The following is a 21,920-nucleotide window of genomic DNA, read 5'->3' on the forward strand; positions in this document are numbered from 1 at the left end:
GGGGGAGAGGCGAGTTCAGGCCACACCCTTGACAGGCACCCCCATCCAACTCTGCCTCACCTGGACCACTTACTTCCTCTTTTCTGAACTCTTCTCATCACTAAGGGGCAGTTAAACCAGCTAGTCCAGGGCAGGGGAGCCTCCCCAAATATCTAGGGAGACACACAAGGAGCTGGATTCTTGGCTCTGCCCCCACCCCTTTTTACCTCCAGGGCTCCTTCCTGGCCAGGACCCCAGCCAGGCCCAGGGAAGGGATTTCCAGCCTCTCATGGGGGCCCTGGCCCTGACTGCCCAATCCCAGGACGTACAAAGGGAAGCTCAGCCACCTCTCACCTCTCTCCCACCTGCTGGGGACTCAGATGACCACAGAGTGGGGGTCTCAGCGGCTGAGACCAGGAGGGCTCCGCTGAGGGCCTCCGAGGCACAGGAGCCCCAGGCCAGGGCCAGGGACCAGCTGAAGCTGACGTGAACACCCTGCACATGCTTCGGGCCGTGCTGCTGTGCAGTCTCCGTGAAGGCCAGGTATGCATACCTGATGTAGATGCTGACCCCTGCCAGGGTCGGGGAACCTGGGGGAAAGATGGGAGGGCGGCTGCTCTGTGTCTGCTCTGACGGGCCCAGGCAGTCCTGCAGACATGGCTTCGAGCCCCGACTCCACTGGCATTCAGGCAGAGCTGCAGGCCGCCCACCACCCTTCCTGTGCTGGTGACTCTCCCAGACACCCCTCCTGCTTGGGTCTGCACGGGGCTACAGCTGCTCAGCTGCATGTCGGGGAGTGGAGCTTTAAGAGGCTCCAATTCAGTCCTCAAACCCCAGAGACCTCACCCTGCAAAGCTTCCTTGAAACAGCACCACCTGCCCCTCAACATGGTTCCCGCTCACAGAACTGCCCCCCACACACCCTGCACCCTCCATGGCCCCCAGCACACATACACACCCACAGACATACACGTACGCATTTGCACACATGCACACACATACACATGCATACGCCTGTACACATTCACACACATGCACACACATGTACACATTCACAAACATGGACACATACATGCACACACCTGTACACATTCCAACACATGCACACACGTACACATGCACACATCTGTACACATTCCAACACACGCACACATGTACACATGCACACACCTGTACACATTCCAACACAGGTACACACGTACACATGCACACACCTCTACAGTCACACATGCACACGCGTACACATTCGCACACATGCACACACCTGTACACACCTGTACACATTACAACACGCATACACATCTGTACACATTCACACATGCACACGTACACATTTGCACACATGCACACAAACACACCTGTACATATTCACACACATGCACACACGTACACATTTGCTCACATGCACACACACGTACACATTCACACATGCACACCTGTACACATTCGCACACACCTGTACACATTCACACACATGCACACACACAGCCATGGCCTCTGCTGGCAGCAGGGTTGCCCAGAGCTCTGACCAGAGTCCCTACCTTGCACTCCCGGCCTCCTCTTCCTGACACCTTCCCTACCTCTGGGGCTAATGTCCCCCTCCCTCTGACTCTCCTTCAGTGTCCCCTGTCCTCCCAGCTCTGAGTTCAGGCCCTTCCTCAGGGGAGGATGCCTGCCCTGGGCCCTCCTCACTCCTCCCTCCTGCTCTCCACAAGGTCAAAACTGTTGTCAAAGGAATGAAGCCAGCTCTACACAGGGTGGCGGGTGCCAGGTTTCATCCGGCAGTTCAGGGTCCAGCAAAGAGCTGGGCAGGGGCCTTGGCCGGTGCCTCCAGGGCGTTTTCCTGTCTACTGGGCTTGGAGGAACTGGCCCAAACTGCCACCCCCTTCCCACAGCTTCCGGCTGACGAGAAAGCCTGTCCTTGGTGCCAGCTGTAGGGAATGTTAGCCGGTGGGCAGGTGGCCCTGACTTCCCCCCAGGCACTTCCTGGGTGCACAGGGTCCCCTCTGGGTACTACCCAGCCAAAAGAAGACAATAGCTCCAAGCTGATGCTCAGTGCCAGGTCCAGATCTCACTGATGCCCAGAGAAGGGGCACAGCCCAGCCTGCTCTTCTGCAATTCCTCCTGGAAACCAAACCTGGGAAGAAGAGTGGAAGAGAGAGTGGGAAGAGAAGACAGAGGGAGGCCGAGGGACGGAGGACACGCGGCTGCCGGCCCGGCGGGCAGTGCAGCAACAGAAAGGACAGGTTTAATTTGGGGAAGAATGTGAAGCCAAATTGAATGAAGTGGGCCCCGGGAGCAGCAGGGGTGGGGTGACCCAGCCCCAGCAGTGGAGGCTGACCACGCGGTGGGAGGTGCCTGTCCCTGCCTGTTGCACAGGTCTCAGCTGCAGCCCAGGGCCCCACTTCCTGGCAGGCTGCCCACCAGCTGAGCCCTCTCCAAACACCAGCTGCCTCCTCTAGCCTGGAGGAGGACATGGCCTTTCTCCCAAAATGAAGGTGAAGGGTAAGCTGGGACCTGAAGCACCTCCCGACTCCCAGTGAAAGGGCCTGGGCTCAGCTCCCGGCGGGCCTCTCTCCCAGCCTCCCGCCTCCCACCTCCTGAAGGAGGCCTCCCCAGCGGGCGCCTGCAACCTCAAGCTGGGCAACTCTAGAGAACTGTCACCCCAGGCCCTGTCGTCCCCCAGGCTCCCCATGATCCTATCTCAGGGAAGGGCGCTCAATCCATCTGTGAACCCCCATCTCCCTCCACATACTTGCAGTGCTAGTGAGGGGTGAGGGGCGGGCTGACCCTAGGCAGGTGCCCTTGGTGCGACATCCTGAGAGCCCTCTGCTTCGGCCCACAGCAGACCCTTATTCTCAGAGTGGAGGCCCCTCTGCCTGGGGAGGCTGGAGTCCCAGTGCAGCCCCCACCCACCCACCAGCTGCCTCCAGACCCTCTGCCCCCTAGCTGGTGCCTTCACTCCCACGCAAAACACAGACACTACGCTCTCCATCACCATCTCCTGGTTACAACCCCAACCCCATCCCTCCCGTCACCATCTCCCTGTTACAACTCCACCCCAATCACTCCCGTCACCGGCTCTCCAACGTCCTCTTAATTGGATTCTGAAAACTCACAGGTGGGCCCAGGGTCAGGTCATTTGGATTCTTCCTGATTTCATTGTCTAGAGGAGACTTTGGCTTCAATGTTGTCCTCCTGCGGCCTGTGACCAGCACCAAGGCTGCTGGTTTCCTCAATCTCTGCTCCCAACTGGGCCTCCTCAGTGACAGAGGCCTCCCCTAAAGCCCAGAGAAGCAGGGAGGGCGCCCCCAGCCATGGGCGGTCTGCTCCTTGTGGCCACAACCTTGATGGTGGAGCTGGCCTGAGACGCCACCAGGCCTGGCTCAGGCTGGCCCTGGATGACAGAGGTGGCTGAGGACGGGCTGTCAGGAGCCCCCAGTCCATCTTCAGGCACAGCCAGTGCTGGGCAGTTGGTGGAAACTGAGGAGACGGCACCGGCGGGGGTGGAGGGGAGCCCAGGACCTCATTGGCCTCGGCCCTCTCCAGGCCTCGCAGCTCTCACTTGTAGCTGGGACTGGGGGGCCTTCGGAGGAGCACATGGCCCAGCACCTGGCAGGCAGCGGGAGCTGGAGCCATGTCAGCTGCTGGGTGGTTACTGGTTACGGTCTCAGCTTATGCTGGGGTCAGTGCTGAAGCCTCTGGTGCCCCGTCCCACTTGCCTTTATTCCTGGCCCTGCCTCGTCTGTGCCAAACCCCCGTGCCCTTGCTCCTCCCAGCAGGACAGTCTGGGAAGGAGAAGGCAGTGATGAGGGGCTTTCCCCAGGCCCCCAGCATGATCTGATGCAGCAGAGCAGACCCTGGCTTGCCCTGGAGGCCCTCATGCCCCCCATGCCGAGAACCTTGGACCCTGGTGCTCCTCCCTGCCCCAGGCTCTGACCCAGAAGCCCTGCTCCTATCATGGTGCTATGGTTTGGTGCCCGGCCCAAATCCCATGTTTAAAAGTATGCTGCACCTCCCCACTCTGTCTTCCTCCTGTTCCGGCCATGGGAAACGCTGGCTCCCCACCTCGGCCTTCCACCCATGATTGTCATTTTCCTGAGGCCTCCCCAGAAGCCGAGCAGATGCCAGCACCATGCTTCCCCTACAGGGTGCGGAACCATGAGCCAATTAAACCTCTTTTCTTTATAAGCCCAGCTAATTTTTGTATTTTTAGTAAAAATGGGGTTTCACCATGTTGGTCAGGCTGGTCTTGAACTCCTGACCTCAGGTGATCCACCCACCTCAGCCTCCCAAAGCACTGGGATTACAGGCGAGAGCCACTGCGTCCGGCCTACACCTCTTTTCTTTATAAATTACTCAGTCTCAGGCATTTCTTTATAGCAATGGGAGAACGAATACACATGGCTAACTTCTGGAACACAGGGGGCTGCCTGCCACGGCTCCATCCCCAGCTCAGCGCCAGTCCAGAGGGGAGCAGGGGACAAGGGCAACAGAAGAAGCAGCACCCACTCCCAGGACCTGTGGCCCAGCTCCCATCTTTGAAGCCACTCCCCCAGGGCCTCAGACTCACTCCCCAACAGGAAGTAGCAGCAGGTGAAGAGCGGCAGAGGCGCTCTCTGGGCCAGGGAGCTGAGCAGTCCGCAGATCCAGCCGCATGCGAGGAGCAGCTCAGGGGCAGGACCACCATGACTGCGCGGTGCAGGGCCGCGGGAGAGGGGGCTCACGTGAGAGGGTCCCCGTGGGCCCTTCAGCACCTGTGTGCCGGAGGACAGTGACCTGCTGTTCCACCTTCTAGGAAAAGCAGCTGGCACTCCTCTCTGTGAAAACCAGGGGCCCCTCCCAGTGGCCCCCTCTCACCCTGGCAGGGGCTTCCTGAGGCCAGGAGAGGGAGTTGTCCCCAGCACCCTCCCAACCCCCATCCCGGAGCCTCACATGTCCCCCAACCCGACAGGTGAGAGATGCCAGCCAGGTAGACAACAGCCCATCTCCAAGAGTCCTAAATGGGGAGCCGGGAGTCTGCAGGGCCCACAGGATCCAGCCACGCTTGCCTGGTTTCCCCAACAACAAAGGAGTGAGCGTCGCCACCGAGAGGGAAACTGAGATAGGGGAAGAACAGGACAGGCTGGGAGCGGGGCCCCTGTGGTTAGGGACAGCAGCACAGCACCGAGAGAGTGTGGAAACCTCCTGGGGGAAATGTAGGGGCCAGTGGAAGCAGTGCTGTGGGGTGGGGATGGGATGGCTGGGATCCAGCCTTGCCTGAATATTCGGGAAGGAAGGGAAGGGGGCCCCACCCAGGACTCACAGATGAGGTGCTGCACCGAGGTGGAGGTGGAGGCATCCAGGCTCTCGCTGGCGAAGGTATGCAGCTGTTCTGCCCTGGGAAACAGAAGACTCAAAGCTTGGGGCCCGGACGCCAGGGGCACCCAGCAGCCCACCCGAGCCCAGGGGAACCCCCGGCACCACAGGGCCCTGCCATATTCTCTCTCCTGCTGAGACTCGGAGCTGAGACTCCAAGTGGGATGAAAGGCCTGAGACCTTTCGTCTTGTGTATTTTCACGTGCATGTGACACCTGCACAGATGCATGTTTAAAATTTCAAAAGCTCCATGGAGGCCCTCTCAGGGTCCCTCAGACAGGGGTCCCTGTAATGCATGCATGTGTGGAAGTCAGGATTTCCCTGAAAGAAAAAAGGTGTGTGTGAAACGGGCTCACTGGGCAGCCTCCCCGGAATCATCGTGACTCCTGTCACGTGGGCATACATGCTGATTCTCACACATGTGCAGAGCCACTGGCCTACACATGCATGTCAGGAGGTCTTTTTTTTTTTTTTTCTGAGACAGAGTCGGGCTCTGTTGCCCAGGCTGGAGTGCAGTGGCGCAATCTCCGCTCTCTGCAACCTCCACCTCTCAGGTTCAAGCAATTCTCCAGCCTCAGCCTCTCAAGTAGCTGGATTACAGCCATGCCCCACCACGCCGCCCCGCTAATTTTTGTATATTTAGTAGAGACGGGGTTTCACCATGTTGGCCAGGCTGGTCTCCAACTCTTGGCCTCAAGTGATCCACCCACCTAGGTCTCCCAAAGTGCTGGGATTACAGGCGTGAGCCACGCGCCCGGCCATGTGAGGAGGTCTTTGGAGAACAGCTAGGCAGTCTGTTGGATGGATGAACACGAGGCTCCTAACTCCCCCCTAGTTACACCTAGGAAGCCACAGCACACGTGCGCCACCCACGCATGCACTCACATACAAGCTCACACTCACATGCACACTGACATGCTCACACACTCATGTTCACATGCACACACAATTGCACACGCTCACGCAGACACATTAATATTTACAAACAGCTGGGTGCTCACACATGTTCATGTTCAGCACATGCACACATTCATATGCACATGTAGGCACACTCACACGCACACACACTCACACACATCCCTGCCGTGCCAGCGCTCGCCCTGTGCAGGGGAAGATCCCCAGGCTAGCCCCAGCTCCTGAGGAGGGAGCCAGGTGGAATGGAGGAGGCCCTGTGGACCCTCCAGCCTGCTGGAATCCCCTCCTCTCTCGCCGACTCCCGAAGCCTCTGCACACATTTGGAACCCCTGTCCCCAGCCCTGCGGCCTCCCATGTGTGGAGAGCAGCTCTGACGGTGCCTGCCAGGGAGAGGGACAAGGGGCTGCCAGGCCCACACCCCCAGGAAGGTGATCCAGAAACAACCCGTGGCCACTTGGATGAGCACCCCCCAGCTACAAACATGGGGCTTCCCACCTCCCCACCCCCAACCCCCCACCCCGCCACAGCCCACAGCCCGCTCCTCCGGCTGTGAGGCGCCCTGATCAGGGCTCCCTCCCTCCTGCAGCCCCCAGGCTGCCAGTGCAGCAGCTATGGGGGGAGACGCTGGGTGATGGGGAGGGAACTGAGAGACCCCTTGGGGCAGAGTGGGATGCAAGGGAGGGGTCCTGGGAGGGGGTCTGGCGGGGCGGGGCGACGCGGGCAGGGCAGGGCAGGGCGGGGGTCAGAGGGAAGAGGTCGCGGAGGGAGGAGGGCTGGCGGGGCGGCCGGTTACCTTCGCAAATGCGCCAGAGCCCCAAGTGCGAGGAGAGCTGCTCTGCGCGCCCCGGCCCAGAGCTGTGGTTGCCGGCGTCCACCACCTCCAGAACGGACCAGCAGTCGCTGGTGACCGCGACTGCCAGGAGCGCGAAGCTGAGCAGCGCCCCAGCCGGGCAAGGGGGGCGGCCGGCGGGTGGGGACCGGGCGGGGGCAGCGGGGCCGGGGTCGGCGGGGGATGCGCGGAGCCGGGTGCGGGGGGTGCGGGAGCCGGCGGGGGGGGGGGCGCGGGAGCCGGGGGCGGGGGCAGGCGTTTCCCCCGAGGCTCTTCTGGGCCCGTCCCTGCTCCCGCCCGCGCGCTGGCCTCGCGGGCCCCCTGGGGTCCCAGGGAGGTAAGATCCATCTCACGTCTCTGCAGTGGCCGAACTCTCCTCTGGGCGAAAGGAGAGGAAGTCGGGAGCCGCGCGGCGAACCCGGGACCTGGGCTCCAATCCCAGGGCGCCCCCACGGGCTGGCCCCGTCCCTGGGCTCGTTCCTCAATCTCTCTGTGAACTCTCGGCTCTTCAGCAGCCAAACGGGAAGCACCTGCCTGGCCCTGCTGTGCAGGGCTGGGGAGGAGGAGGAAGGGTCCGCCAGAGGCCGACCCCGGCGGGGGGCAGCAGGACCCCGCGCTGCTGGAAGCATAGGAGCCTGGCCCGGGCTGGCCCTGGGTCCTGGTCTGTATCAGTCCTGAGGACCAAGCAGAAGGCATCGGTAAAGGGCAGTGGGTGGGCCCGGGGCTGCGGAAGGAAAAGACCCTGCTTTGGATTCGCTCCTAATTACGAACGCTCCCTCCAGCAAGGCCGGCCTCTGCCTCTCCAGCCACTCACGGAGCAAACAGGCAGAAAGAACCTTCTAGGACAGGCGTTGGGTGCCAGTGGGGGTAGGAGGCAGAGGAGCCGCGGAGAGGCACCCCCCCAACCTGGCGGGGAGCCTCTCATCCAGAGTAGCCAGATGAGCAATCCCCCCGTGGGCAGCCATGCAGGTGGAAGGGACAGGCGGCAGCCATCGCGGGACGTCTGGGGCTAAATCTTAAACGAAGGAGAGGCTTCCTTTGGGTCGCCACACAGGGCTGGGCAGAGCCTGCAGAGAGGGGGGTCAGAGGTTTGAGGACATCCTCCCCAATGGTGGCCCTTTGAGGTCAAGCCAAGGCTCTCCTCTGGGGGTGTTTTGGCCACGTTTTCCTCTGCTGGGCTCTTGTTGGTTTGAGGATTATAGTCAGGAAGGAAAAACCATCCTAACAGTTATGGAAACAATATTTCAAACGGAGTTCAGACCGAGTGACAGAATGATGGCTCAGGTATTTTGTAGCTGTCCTCACCTGCAGCACCAAAGACTGCTGCTGCAGTGGATGGCTCTGGGGTTTTCCGGCCCCCCTTGGAGCTGGGGCTTCCCTGACCACAGCCCCTCTCTGGGAGCCGTGTGGCATCCAGCAGCCCTGCTCTCTAGGGGTGTGGGAGAGCATGTTAGACCTGGAAGGTGAAAGAACTCAACAGGTACTCAGAGAGTAGCAGCCAATATGAAGGCAGGAGGAATAGGGATGGGGGTAGGGCCTCTTTCCCTCCCTAAACTGACTACAGCTGGGGAAAGAACGGAGGCTAATGAAAACTCGTGGTACTCCAACACTGACCCCACAATAAAGCGATATAACAAGATATAACAAGAATCAGTATTGCTTTGGTTGGGTCGACACCTTCTTTGTGCATGTGCAAGGTACGAACTGACTGTGCGGGATGAACAGAGGAGCCCAGTTTGGGCTGCGTGCCCCACCTGCACTTCCCTTCTCTATTTATTTATTTAGAGACACAGTCTCCTTTTGTTGCCCAGGCTGGTCTCGAACTCCAGGGTTCAAGTGATCCTCCTGCCCTGGCTTCCCAAAGTGCTGGAATTACAGGCTTGAGCCATCAAGCCTGGCCTGTTTTTCTTTTTTATTTCTTTTTAGAGACGGGGGGGCGGCGGTCTCCCTATGTTGCCCAGGGTGGTCTCAAATTCCTGGGTTCAAGTGGTCCTCTTGCCTTGGCTTCCCAAAATGCTAGGATTATAGGCGTGAGCCATTGCACCTGGCTTACCCTTCTCTTGAGCTGAGAGCTGGTTTCAGAAGATCTCTTATTGCACCTACGTAAAGCTTAAGTAGGGCCAGATGTGGTGGCTCGTACCTGTGGTCTCAGCTACTTGGGAGGCCAAGGTGAGAGGATCGATTGAACCCAGGCAGGAGGTTGAGGCTGCAGTGAGCTGTGTCTGTGATCAGCAGAGTGAGACCCTGTCTTATAAAAAAGAAAGAAAGAAAAAAAAGCCAGGTTGGGTGGCTCACGCCTATAATCTCAGCACTTTGGGAGGCCAAGGCAGGCAGAACACTTGAGGTCAGGAGTTCAAGACCAGCCTGGCCAACATGGTGAAACCCTGTCTCTACTAACAATACAAAAATTAGCCAGGTGTGGTGGCTTATGCCTGTAATCCCAGCCACTCAGGAGGCTGAGGCAGGAGAATCACTTGAACCTCGGAGGTGGAGGTTGCAGTGAGCAAAGATCACACCACTGCACTCCAGCCTGGGTGAAAGTGCAAGACTCCATCTCAAAAAAAAAAAAGAAAAAGGAGAAAAAAAACAGCTTAATGCCACTGTTATCTAGAAGGAGGTTTCAGCACCACAGAGCCGTGTCTCTGTAGAATAGACGTCTGTTTCACTCACGCTGCAGGGCTGCGAGACAGCCACGTTAGCATCTATTCCCCATCCGCATGAGAAAGCCTGGGTTCAGTGTTTCCAACCCTAGATGTGCAGCTGGAACCACTGATTAAACTGTCCCCTAGGCATTAGGCACCAGTCTTCGAGGGGCTACTCTGATGAATTCTGCTAGTATATTTCCCTTGAAATGGACCCAAATTATACCTTGGCCCAGTATGAAAAGGCACTGCAACCCATTATTTTTCACTATTCATCTTTCTTTCATCAACTTGGAACGCCAAGCCTGTCCCTAGGCTGTCAGGCCTTCCTCAAAGCCAGCGTCAGACCACTACCGCTGCAGTTGGGCACAATAGGCTTTTGATAGACAAAATTCCAGTTATAAGTGACAAAACAGTGCTGCATCCAAGCCTCCTTTTTTGTCTTTTTTTTACAGAGATGAAATCTTGCTCTGTCGCCCAGGCTAGGGTGGTGCAGTGGTGTGATCATGGCTCACTGCAGCCTCAACCTCCTAGGTATGAGCGATTCTCCCCCCTCAGCCTCCAGAGGAGCTGGGACCACAGGCACATCACACCATGCCGGGATAATTTTTAAAATTACTATTTTGGTAGACACAGGGTCTTGCTTTGTTACGCAGGCTGGTCTCAAACTCCTGGCCTCAAGCAATCCTCCCAACTTGGCTTCCCAAAGTGCTGGGATTACAGGTGTGAGCCACCACACCCTGCCTCTCTTATTTTTATTTATTTATTTGTTCATTTTAAGACAGAGTCTCGCTCTGTTGCCCAGGCTGGAGTGCAGTGGCTGATATCGGCTCATTGTAACCTCTGCCTCCCACGTTCAAGCAATTCTTCTGCCTCAGCCTTCAAAATAGCTGGGACTACAGGCACCCACCACCACTCCCGGCTAATTTTTTTTTTTTTTTTTTTTTTGTATTTTTAGTAGAGGCAGAGTTTCACCATGTTGGCCAGGCTGGTCTTGAACTCCTAATCTCAAATGATCACCCACCTCGGCCTCCTAAACTGTTGGGATTACAAGCATAAGCCATTGCACCCAGCCCTGGTTCTCTTCTTTTAAACTCATATGTAACTACCTGGAGCCAGCAGCTGGAGGACCAGCAGGTCTGGCCGTTGTGATGCCAGTGGGCAGAGCCCTCTGCTCCAGGATGATGTCATCATCTGCCACCTCCACCACAGGGCTGGGGAAGCAGCTGGAGCCGAGGCTGAGTCACTGTCAGAGTAGCTCAGCGTCAACTGATTTCACTGCATTTGGCAAATGTCCCCCCACAGAAAATGAACCTAAGTTTCCCTGTCCAACAGGTCAGTTCATTCACTCAGGACATTAGGAAGCGAATCCCCTTGGTAGACTCAAAGCCACTCGAGTCAAAGCCCAGCATTCTAAGGCCTCTTACGTGGGTCAGGTGGTAAGTTGGAATCACACACCTTTTCATTTCTCGTGGACACTGGTAACGTTTGTGAGATGTGGCCATGACTGGGAGGCAGCCGAAGAGCTGGGAGGTCTCATCCCCAAGCACAACTCCAAGGCCTATGAGGGGCTCAGCACGGCCACCCAGACTTCCCCAGCACCTGCCTAGCCAGTCTGGCAGCCGGACAGGGACAGGGTTCCGCTCTCAGGGAGGCAGGCAGGCGCCTCCCAGCCCACATGGGGTTTCTAAGGGACAAGCTTCTCGGGCAGCCGTGCTTTGGGCACTGCAGCACCTTCTCCGCATCCTGGGTGGTGGCTGGAAATGACATCCTGGAGAAGTAACTTCCTCAAAGGGAAATGAGTTCGTGTTTTCTAGAGTGAAAGTTCCTCCGCGGACAAAGCTGGGACCTGCACTGGCTTTGAGTGACTGGGAGACTCTGACTCACTGGGTAATGTGGAACAGGCAGTGCCCTAGGCTGCAGGGCCTTGCTGACATCTCCCCGGAACCAGCCTGTGCGTCCCACCGCAGCGCACACCTGCAGTGCCCATGACATGCGCCTCTGTCCCCTCCGGCCTGTGCATCTTCCTGTTCCCTTCCTGGTCCCGCTCGCAGCCTGCTACATGTGCCAGGACCAACAGCTGTGCGGGAATGCCCTTTCCTGTGGCATCCAGGGTGGGGCTCACCGTCTTCTCGGCACTCCTGCACACGCCAGCCACACATGTGCAGACGCGCCTGGCTATCTGCTGACCTGTCTTCCCACCATTCAGAAAACAAAACCCCTGAGAGCTCACTGCAGTTGTTCCGGCTTCGATTCCAGGACCTGGCACCTGGCACACAGCAGGTACACTCACAAATACCTGAGTGAACAAATAAATGTCACCCCTTTGGGGTAATGTGGAAATTTGGTCCCATCCAGCTGAAAACAGGTGCAAATAATGTAGGCCAAGCCCAGTGGAGAGAAAATCTGCAGCTTAGTTGTTCCTTGGCTTTGTTGAGGTAGATTCATCTGAGTCAGGAAATGCTTCATGGTGGCAAGACGAGCTTGGGGCAAGCTGGGCTGCACAACTCATCCTCTCAACACAGACCTTGGGTGTTGAAAGTGAACACAGTGTAGTCCTTACAATGGGGAAAAGGAGGGGAATGGTATGCGGGACCCCCTGTACTAGCCTTACAACTCCCTGCGAACTTTCATTTCAAAATAAAAGGTTAAAATGTCCAGTGAGGATCTATGGAAGCCTTGGGGAGGTGTCAGCTCCATATGGCAGCCTTTTGGACAAAGCTGTCTGAAAGTGGAACAGGGTGCTTTAAAGGTAGCCGGGCACGGCCACAGCCTCAAGCTGGCAGTGTCCTTCAGCAGTGAGGGCCCAGCTCCGGGGCCAGATTGCCTGGATTCAAATCCCAACCCTAAAACTTACTTGTCCTATTGTTTTGGACGAGTTATTTCACCTCTATAAAATCTACATTTCTGCATTTAAAAAAATGGCAGCTAGGCCAGGTGCAGTGGCTCATGCCTGGAATATCAACAGTTTGGATGCTGGAGCAGGATGATCACTTGAGCCCAGGAATTTGAGATCAGTCTGGGCAACAAAGTGAGATCCCATCTCTATAAAAAAATTGTTTTCAATTAGCCAGGTTTGATGGCGTGCGCCTGTAGTCCCAGCTTCTTGGGAGGCTGAAGTGGGAGGTTTGCTTGAACCCAAGAATTTGAGGTTGCAGTGAGCTATGGTCATGCCACTGCACTCCAGCCTGGGAGGGCAAGGGGCCTTGTCTCACCCCCCCAAAAAAAAAAAAAAAAAAGAAAGAAAAAAAAAACATAGATAAAACCACATTAGACTTTTACTGGCAATCGTGAGTTATTCCTTCCACACGACGGCAGCCTGCAATGGGGGCTCCAATTTGGCTTGCTGGTCTTTTCTGGGCAGTGGGCACGGCCGTCTCTACTTTCCATTGGAGCCTCACCTACAGCCCCGAACCCTCCATTCACAACCCTTCCCAGACTCCACTCTGACTTAAAGAACCTGAATAATGGACACATATCTCAAAGAAAGCCTAGGCAGTTGCCGTTAGACGAGGGCCTACGGCTTTATTAATAGATATTGATGAAGCTTTCAGGTGCTGGCAGCCATGAGGGTCTGGTTTTAAGAATGGCCTTTAAGGAAAAGCTGTGGCAGGCAGGCTGAGAGGGGCAGCTTCAGCTCAGCCCTGCCCACAGCATAGGCTGGCAGAAGCTGAGGTCCACATCACCCTCTGGCGTGCAAAGGAGTTGAAGATAAAACCATTATTTTCCAGTTTCTCCACAAAGCCAATTTCTAAGCAACAGTTATTATCCATTTACAGACTGGCACAAATATAAAAAATAAGCAGCTTAGGGGAGTACAGAGGCTGGAGTGCATTTTCTGCCAACACAAACCACTGTGATATTCTCTAAGTTCAGAGGGAAAAATATCTCTCAGGCCCTGACTCAGATGTGGCAGAAATAAGTGAATCTGAGGTGCATTTTCACAGCCGTTTCCACCCGGAAGGAGCCTGGGAGATACAAATAGGTCTGGGGTTCGTGGCTCTGGTGAGTGCCCAGGGCCAACTGCATCTTTGCCAGGACGCTCGTCCTCACTGCGGCTGTCTAGGGAGATGGCTGTTGGCAGGCTAGAGACCACAATGAAACACTGACAAAATTTAAAAAACCCAGTAGGGTCTGCAGCAGCGTTTGAAATGACACGCTTTTTATTTCTCAGGAACAGCCGAGATGACCTCCAGAGGTTTCCAACGAAGCTGTACCAATCCACTCTGCAGCTCTACCACAGGGAGGAGGGGAAATCAAATCCATCAACTTATGCCAGCCTTCAGCCCTGTAGGAGCTGCTGCCTCTGAAGAAGGCGGGGACCTGGGCAGAGTACGTCCTTCCCCGATGTGGAGAATATGACAGATGTAAAGGTTGGGCTGACAGACACACAGCCTGCAGCTGCCCAGCCAGTCCCCCACAGCACTGAGCCAAGTCATTTAAAAAGGATTCAGGCCACTGCCTTTTTCTCAGGGAGGAACAGCCAGCATATGCCCCGAGGCTCACTGGGCCTGTCTAATTACACAGCAGTTGCCTAAAGGAGTTTCTGCTAGACGCTTCCTGTCACCTTAGTCTGTCTCCACATCCACCTGAAGTTCACCCGGATTTCCCCAATCACTTGGAATGGTTTTGTGCTGAGTTTTAATTGCAGTTTGTGCTATTCTGTGAATTAGGAATTCAAACAAAAGAAGAAAACCACGTTGAGAAACTGTAGAGGAGCTGGGGGCTCTGTCTCCATTCCCCTCCTCATCATACACAAATCATGCTTTTACCAAAAAAAAAAAAAAAAAAAGGTTGCTGAGGCAGCACAGATGTGACAGTTGAGGAACCTGCAGCACAGATTCAACAGGCATCTGCCAAGTCCACACTCAGGACTGAGTGACAGCCAGTCCACAGCATGAGGTCCAGATACATTCACTGCCAAGGCTCTGCCCACGCAAACACAGCCATCAGCTCTAGCAAAAGGGACGCCGCCTTCTTCCTCCCCCACTTCTCACCTGGTTAAGTCCAGGAATCAAGAAAGCAAAAACGGCTGGGCATGGTGGCTCACGTCTATAATCCCAGCACTCTGGGAGGCTGAGGCGGGTGGATCACCTGAAGTCAGGAGTTCAAGACCAGCCTGACCAACATGGTGAAACCCCGTCTATTTAAAAAAAAAAAAGAGAGAGCGAGAGAGAGAGAAGCAGTCACTGTTATAAGCAGCACCAGCTGCACAGGTAGAAGCACCTCTGGTGCCACTTTCAAGATAAAACAAGAGTATAGTTGAAATATCTGATTTGAAAATGTTGACCTCCTTTCCTACGGCATTGCCAAGGGTCCCACAGGAAGGTTGGTGGCAACAGGGAACAAACCCTGGAAGTGGTGCAGCCACTCTGGGACCAGGTAGCTCCGGCCAGAGGCCTCACTCCATGGCAGCCAGCTGCTCAATGGCACGGCGCACTTTCTTCGCAGTTTCTTCAAATTCTTTCTTCTTATTGTTGGTTTCCTTTGCCTAGAAATAAAGGATAGACACATGACACTGAAACCAGAGCTTCCCATTCATATGCTGTAGATAAGATGACAAAGGGAACACTGACTGAGCACCTGAATAAGCTGGGCACTGGCTGGGGCAGACTCCCAGCTACATGGGACGAACATCCTGATTCAACTCAACGCCTTCTAGTGTAAGCTGCCTCCTAATCGTCGAATAACAGAAAACACCGATGGAGGGCTTGGTATGTACCCAGCACCATTCTACCTGCTTCGCCCATTAACCGATTTATGTTCACAGTGGTCCTGCGGTGGGTGCTCCCATGCCTCTATTAAACAGATGAGGAAACCAAGGTCCAGCGGAAGCAGCCACTCAGGGTTCCGCAGCCAGTCTGTAGAGCTCTGCTCTTAACCACGGCCCTACCTTGTCCTGAAACTACTAGAGTCCACAGCCTTCTTCTTCATGTCCGGTTAGACAGACCCTGGTAAACATCTGGCTCTTCCTCAAACAGAAATTCTTTTTGCTTCCAGTCCCTCCCTGAATCTGGCTTCCAATTTTTTCATTCTGCTAACAGAGCTCTCTCCTAAGGGGCAAATGACAATCACATCAGCAAACCCAGGGACCCCTCTTCCCTATCATATTTTTTATTCATCCTAACTCCTCTGCTACCTTAAAAAACAAAGACCGCTATTGGATTAAATTTGTTTTCTGATAGAAGCTAACTTAAAAAAATTATCTTTCAATAAGTACTTTAATTTTTTTTTTTTTTTTAAGAGACGGGGTCTCACTACATTGCCCAGGCTGGAGTGCAGTGGCTATTCACAGGCATGATCCCACTACTGATCAGCAAGGGAGTTTTGACCTGCTCCGTTTCCGATGTGGGCCAGTTCACCCCTCCTTAGGCAATCTGGTGGTCCCCCGCTCCCGGGAGGTCACCATATTGATGCCGAACTTAGTGCGGACACCTGATCAGCATAGCGCACTACAGCCCACAACTCCTGGGCTCAAGATATCCTCCAGCCTCAGCCTCCCGATAGCTGGGACGACAGGCACACACCACTGAGCCCAACTCAATATGTACTTTATATATCCTAATATAGCCTATGTTTTACCTCATGTATAAGTCTTATTTGTATATTATGAAAAGAAAATTTAATTTTAAAATAATAAATTGATAAGAAAAGAATAAAACAGTATACTTTTTGTTTTGTTTTAGAGACAGAGTCTCACTGTGTCACCCAGGCTGGAATTCAGTGGCAAGATCATGGCTCACGGCAGCTTTGACCCCCAGGGCTTAAGTGATCCTCCCACCTCAGCCTCCTGAGTAGTTGAGACTACAGGCACATGCCACCATGCCTGGCTAATTTTTTTGTGTATTTTATGAAGAGATGAGGTCTGGCCACATTGCCCAGGTTGGCCTCAAAACTCCTGGGCTCAAACAATCCTCCTGCCTTGGCCTCCCACTGTGCTGGGATTCAGGCACAAGCCAGTGCACCTGGCCCAACAGTGCACCTTGCAATGGACTGTAACAGACATCTCTGCAGTCCCGGGAGCCTCACCTCTCCTGATATGGAAAGATAACCATGGCTTTAAAAAAATACACACAGACACACACACACAGATTATTCAGTTTCTTCTTCTCTTTCAAAAAAGCCTAAAATTAATTGCATACATGCTGTAATTATCTCCATTTTATACATTTTTCCAATAAAGGGAGGGGCGAAGCAAACACAAGAACTCTCACTATTGAAAAATAAAACAGGACAGGTGCAGTGGCTCACACCTGTAATCCCAGCACTTTGGGAAGTCAAGGAAGGTGGATCACCTGAGGTCAGGAGTTTGAGACCAGCCTGGCCAATATGGCGAAACCCTGTCTCTACTAAAAATACAAAAAATTAGCCAGGCATGGTAGCATGCACCTGTAATCCAAGCTACCTGGGAGGCTGAGGCAGGAGAATCACCTGAACCCGGGAGGCGGAGGTTGCAGTGAGCCAAGATCGTGCCACTGCACTCCAGCGTGGGTGACAGAACAAGACACTGTCTCAAAAAAAAAAAAAAAAGAAAAGAAAAGAGAAAACAAAACTCACTGACAAAACTTATAGCTGGATGTGGTGGCTCATGCCTATAACCCCAGCACTTTTGGAGGCCAAAGCAGGAGGATCAGTTGAGCCCAGGAATACAAGATGACCCTGGCCAACGTAGCGAGACCCCTGTCTCTACAAAAAAATTAATTGGGCCAGGCACAGTGGCTCATGCTTGTAATTTCAGCACTTTGGGAGGCTGAGGCAGGCGGATCACCTGAGGCCAAGAGCGCAAGACCAGCCTGGCCAATGTGGTGAAACCCCATCTCTATTAAAAATACAAAAAAAATTAGCCAAGTGTGGTGGCAGGCGTCTTAATCCCAGCTACTTGGGAGGCTGAGGCAGGAGAATTGCTTGAACTTGAAAGGCGGAGGTTGCAGTGAGCCATGAATGCACCATTGCACTCTAGCCTGGGTGGCGACAATGGTGAAACTCTGTCTCAAAAAAAAAGAAGTTAGCCAGGCATGGTGGCATGTGACTGTCGTCCCAGCTACTGGGGAGGCTGAGGCAGGAGGATCGCTTGATTCCAGGAGACTGAGGCTATAGTGAGCTGTGACAGCACCATTGTACTCCAGCCTGGGCAACAGAGCAAGACCCTGTCTCTGAAAACAAACAAAAAACTCCTGCCACCCAGGTCGACAACTCGCCTCTCCTTCTAGTGCCTCGTTTTGTCCTCATCGCAAGTATTTACAAAGTAAACTCTGATGAAGAACTAAGTTGCTCTGTTTATTTCCGCATCAAATTTATTCCCCAAACTGGTGGGTTTTCACATTGATTCTAACGTTTCATTGTTTCAAAAGCTGAAGCAGTGAGGCAGCAGCAGAACAAGAACCAGTGCCCAGCACATAGCCTGGAGTGGCCAGACCTCAGCTTCCACAGCAGCGCCCTCCCGGCACGCTGGCAAGACGGCAGACAGGGGAGTCCTGCCGTCAAATCTGGGATCTTCAGAATCCCCAGCATCACCAGCAACAGCATCCTTCCTTGTCTTCTGGGTTTGTATAGTGCAATACACAGGCCTGTGGTCCTAGCTACTGGGGAGGCTGAGGTGTGATCATTTGAGCCCAGGAGGTTGAGACTGCGGTGAGCCAAGATTGCACCACTGCACTCAGCCTGGGTGACAGAGTAAGAGCCTATCTCAAAAAAAAAAAAAAAAAAAATTACAGTTTCACAATTAAACAAAGTAATAAAAACAAATCCATTGAATTGGGGAGAACAAAAAACAGTTCAAAATAAAAGCCAGACAGTTTTTTAAAATCTCCCCGCCTTTCTCGCAGGCTGGGATGTCTCCCCTCATTCCAGTCTGGCTGGGTCTGACTGCAGTGCACCAGGAGATGGAGACCAAAGGGGTCTCCTGCAGGGGATGAGGCCTTTCCTTCTGCCTCCTGCCCCTTCAGCTCATACATCCCAAAAGTCTACTGTTCTTAGTCACATCTTCTAAAAGGTGACTTGACTTTCCCCACCAGACCACCTCTTCATCCCTGTAATGTAACCCTGGAGCAGAGAACGCCCAGCACCCACCAGCGCTTCAGGGCTTCCTGGAACTGGCCTGTGTCAGATTTCAGTTGCTCTGTTTGCAACAGCAACAACCCCGTCTTTCTCAGTGCTCTGGAACCTGGCTTCCAGCTCACAACGCCACGTCCGATGCTCCTCCCCCATGCTCATCAGCTGCCAGGCACACAAGCTACTCCTCATCTACAACAGGGATTGGCAAGCGAGGGCCTGCTGGCCAAATCCATCCAGCCCATCACGGCCTTTTATTGTCCAGCACACAGGCTAAGAATGTTTTTTATGTTTCTAAAATGTTGTGAAAAGCTACAACAAAAAGACAATATGCAGCACAGACTCTGACCCACAAAGGCTAAGAGATGGTCTATGGTACATTACAGAAAAGTAGGCTGACCCTGACCCAGAAAAAGATGCTCCCCAGCCCATTCTCCAGTTCCCACGCTGCAGTTCCCACAACCTTAACCGGTGACAAGCTCTCCCACAGCCCGCTGCACCTACCACTGGCGTCTTCCCTCTTCCTGACAAAACGCAAATTAAAAGCCACTATATATTGAAGCCAGGCATGGTGGTTCACACCTGTAATCCCAGCACTTTGGGAGGCCAAGGCAGGCAGATTTCTTGAGGCCAGGAGTTTGAGACCAGCCTGGCCAATATGGCAAAACCCCATCTCTACTAAAAAATACCAAAATTAGCTAGGCCTGGTGGCGTACACCTATAATTCCAGCTACTTGAGAGCCTGAGGCATGGAATCACTTGAACCTGGGAGACGGAGGTTGCAGTGAGCCTAGATCGCACCATAGCACTCCAGCCTGGGTGACTGGTGAAACTCTGTCTCAAAACAAAACAAAACAAACCACGCTGGTCAGACACAGTGGCTCACGCCCTGATCCCAGCACTTTGGGAGGCCAAGGTGGGTGGATCATGAGGTCAGGAGTTTGAGACCAGCCTGGCCAACATGGTGAAACCCCATCTCTACTAAAGATACAAAAAATTAGCCAGGCATGGTGGCACACACCTGTAATCCCAGCTACTCAGGAGGCTGAGGCAGGAGAATCTCTTGAACCCAGGAGGCGGAGGTTGCAGTTAGCCAAGATCACGCCATTCCACTCTAGCCTGGCCAACAGAGTGAAACTGTTTCAAAAAAAAGAAAAAGAAAAAAGCTTCCTGAGGAAAAACAGGGGTCCCTTTGACGGACTAGTTTAGTGCTAAGGACATTGAACAGGGTTTGAACAGTTCTTATTCCCAATACATACAATTTTGTTCTTGGCTCTTTCTCTGTCCAGTTTCAGAAATTCACCGAGGGTTAATTCTTCAAACTGCTTCTTGACAGAAAGGAAAGCGCAACCGGATGAATGCTTTTTATGTTCCTCTCTAGAAAAGTCAGAACAACAGCGGAAAGGCAGCTGAAGGAATGAAAGCGGCAGTCCATTCCTCATGGGTCACCTTCCCGCCCTCCACTGGCACACCCTGCTCTGCCTCAGGAGCAAAACATCAAGTCTGAAGTTGATGGAATCAGTGCTGTGTCCAAGCCACATTCCCGTACGGCCCCTCTTAGCACCTTCTCCCTCACTGTGGACCTCTCTCCCTACGTCCATGTGGCTAACATATCCATTTTACCTGGACTTCTTTAGCAATTAGGTGAGAAAGTGTTACACAGTGTAAGTCCGAAGGAATCACGTGTCAAATCCCTCTAACATTCTCAAGGAACTGTTTGAAGTAATTTCATTTCACTGGAATTGTTATGAAATCCACTGTAAGGATTAAGAGCAGATAAGGGCATTATCCACCAGGGTTCCCCAAGGGACCCCTCTAGCTCAGATTCTCATTTGCTGCTAGTCTCCCTGCATAACTGATTATTGCCATTACCAGAGCAGTATTACAATGAAAATACGGCTACACAAAGTACGATAGGACAGCCAGTAGTTAGCTCCAATCTGAAAACGTGGTAACACATTCATTTTCAAGAATAGCACTGATATTTTCCCAGTGATCACGGGGATGCTGTATAACCACCACAGCGAACATAATAAGAAAAAAACAGCTACACTCTTCTGATCAGGAAGAAAAACAACTGGGGTGATTCTCAAGGGGAAAAAATTAAAGTTGTGGAAGCAACTGATTCTGACAGAAAAAAAAAAGCTGAGAAAAGAATATGGCATTACAGTGTAGAAGACAAATATCACCCAAGTACAGAACTTCATTTTAATTAGGCATCTTGAAGAACAAAATCCAAAACAATACTAAAGTGTACACTTTCTTTTTTTTTTTTAATGTTTAAGACAGAGTCTCGATCTGTCACCCAGACTGGAGTGCAGTGGTGTTATTCTGGCTCACTGCAACCTCCACCTCCCGGGTTCAAGCAATTCTCCTGCCTCAGCCTCCAGAGTAGCTAGAATTACAGGTGCATGCTACCATGCCCGGCTATTTTTGGTATTTTTAGTAGAGACAGGGTTTCACCATGTTGGCCAGGCTGGTCTCAAACTCCTGATCTCAGGTGATCCGCTGGCCTCAGCCTCCCAAAGTGTGAAAAACTACCCTTTCAAAGGGTAATTTTTGTGTTCTGTGGGTTATATTTCAATTAAACTGTTTTTTAAAAAAAGTCTCAAGGAAAGTGCCTGGACATTCCTGGGAGCTCACAGCAGCAGGGTCTGCTAATGTATTCTGTTGAACCTGAAAGGCATCAGGCATCTTAAGTGAATGAGACTTTCACATCCACCCTAAGGGCATTTTGGTCAAAAGAGATTTAATTAGGCTGTAAGCATCACCAAGGCACAAGCATTTAGAGAGTTATCTGTTCACAGTAGCTGTTTAGGAAACAATGAGGCTGGAAAGCAACCCTCCCACTGTTAAGCGTCTTCACAATTCAAATCTGACAGCTAAAGCCCATCGAGACTGGCCAGAGGTGACTTACATGGGATCGTCATCTGGCTCCCAGCCTTCCAGCTCCTTGAAGCAGAAGAAACACTGGGCCAAGTCCGGCTCGTTCTCAGTCGGGCAGTGGATGAAGCCCGCCTCGGCCATCTGCAAGGGACAGCACAGCTCGTGAGTGGACACGGCAGCCCGGAACCCAGAGGCCCAGCCACAAAAGCCTTGATGGGGACAGGACGGGGAGGGGAGGGCGGCCCGGACCCGCGGGGCCCA

At 53.5% G+C, this 21,920-nt stretch overlaps 2 protein-coding genes across 4 annotated transcripts in view; both read right to left on the reverse strand.

The window, feature by feature from the left end:
- Positions 1-329: 329 nt before the first annotated feature.
- TMEM235 (transmembrane protein 235) lies at positions 330-11,717 on the reverse strand. The gene is given in 9 exon segments (XM_032241175.1): positions 330-384; positions 386-569; positions 4,552-4,647; positions 4,650-4,700; positions 5,284-5,337; positions 5,340-5,357; positions 7,045-7,194; positions 8,386-8,509; positions 11,610-11,717. Coding segments are annotated over 9 exon segments (840 nt in total).
- A 1,487-nt stretch (positions 11,718-13,204) lies between these two features.
- BIRC5 (baculoviral IAP repeat containing 5) overlaps positions 13,205-21,920 on the reverse strand; it is a 9,078-nt gene continuing 362 nt past the window's right edge. Inside the window, exons 2-4 of one of the 3 annotated variants that reach the window (XM_032241499.1) lie at positions 21,691-21,800; positions 20,033-20,150; positions 13,205-15,213 (exon numbers count right to left, since the gene is read on the reverse strand). In XM_032241499.1, coding sequence (XP_032097390.1) covers positions 15,124-15,213; positions 20,033-20,150; positions 21,691-21,800 — 318 coding nt within the window. In that variant the 3' untranslated portion in view covers positions 13,205-15,123. Of the gene's footprint in view, positions 15,214-15,282; positions 15,398-20,032; positions 20,151-21,690; positions 21,801-21,920 lie in introns of those variants that run through there. The other 2 variants (XM_032241501.1, XM_032241500.1) reach the window with 2 other exon arrangements.

This window comes from Sapajus apella, unplaced genomic scaffold, assembly GCF_009761245.1.
Source record: "Sapajus apella isolate SASKATOON/1434 unplaced genomic scaffold, GSC_monkey_1.0 scaffold48, whole genome shotgun sequence".
Lineage (NCBI taxonomy): Eukaryota > Metazoa > Chordata > Mammalia > Primates > Cebidae > Sapajus > Sapajus apella.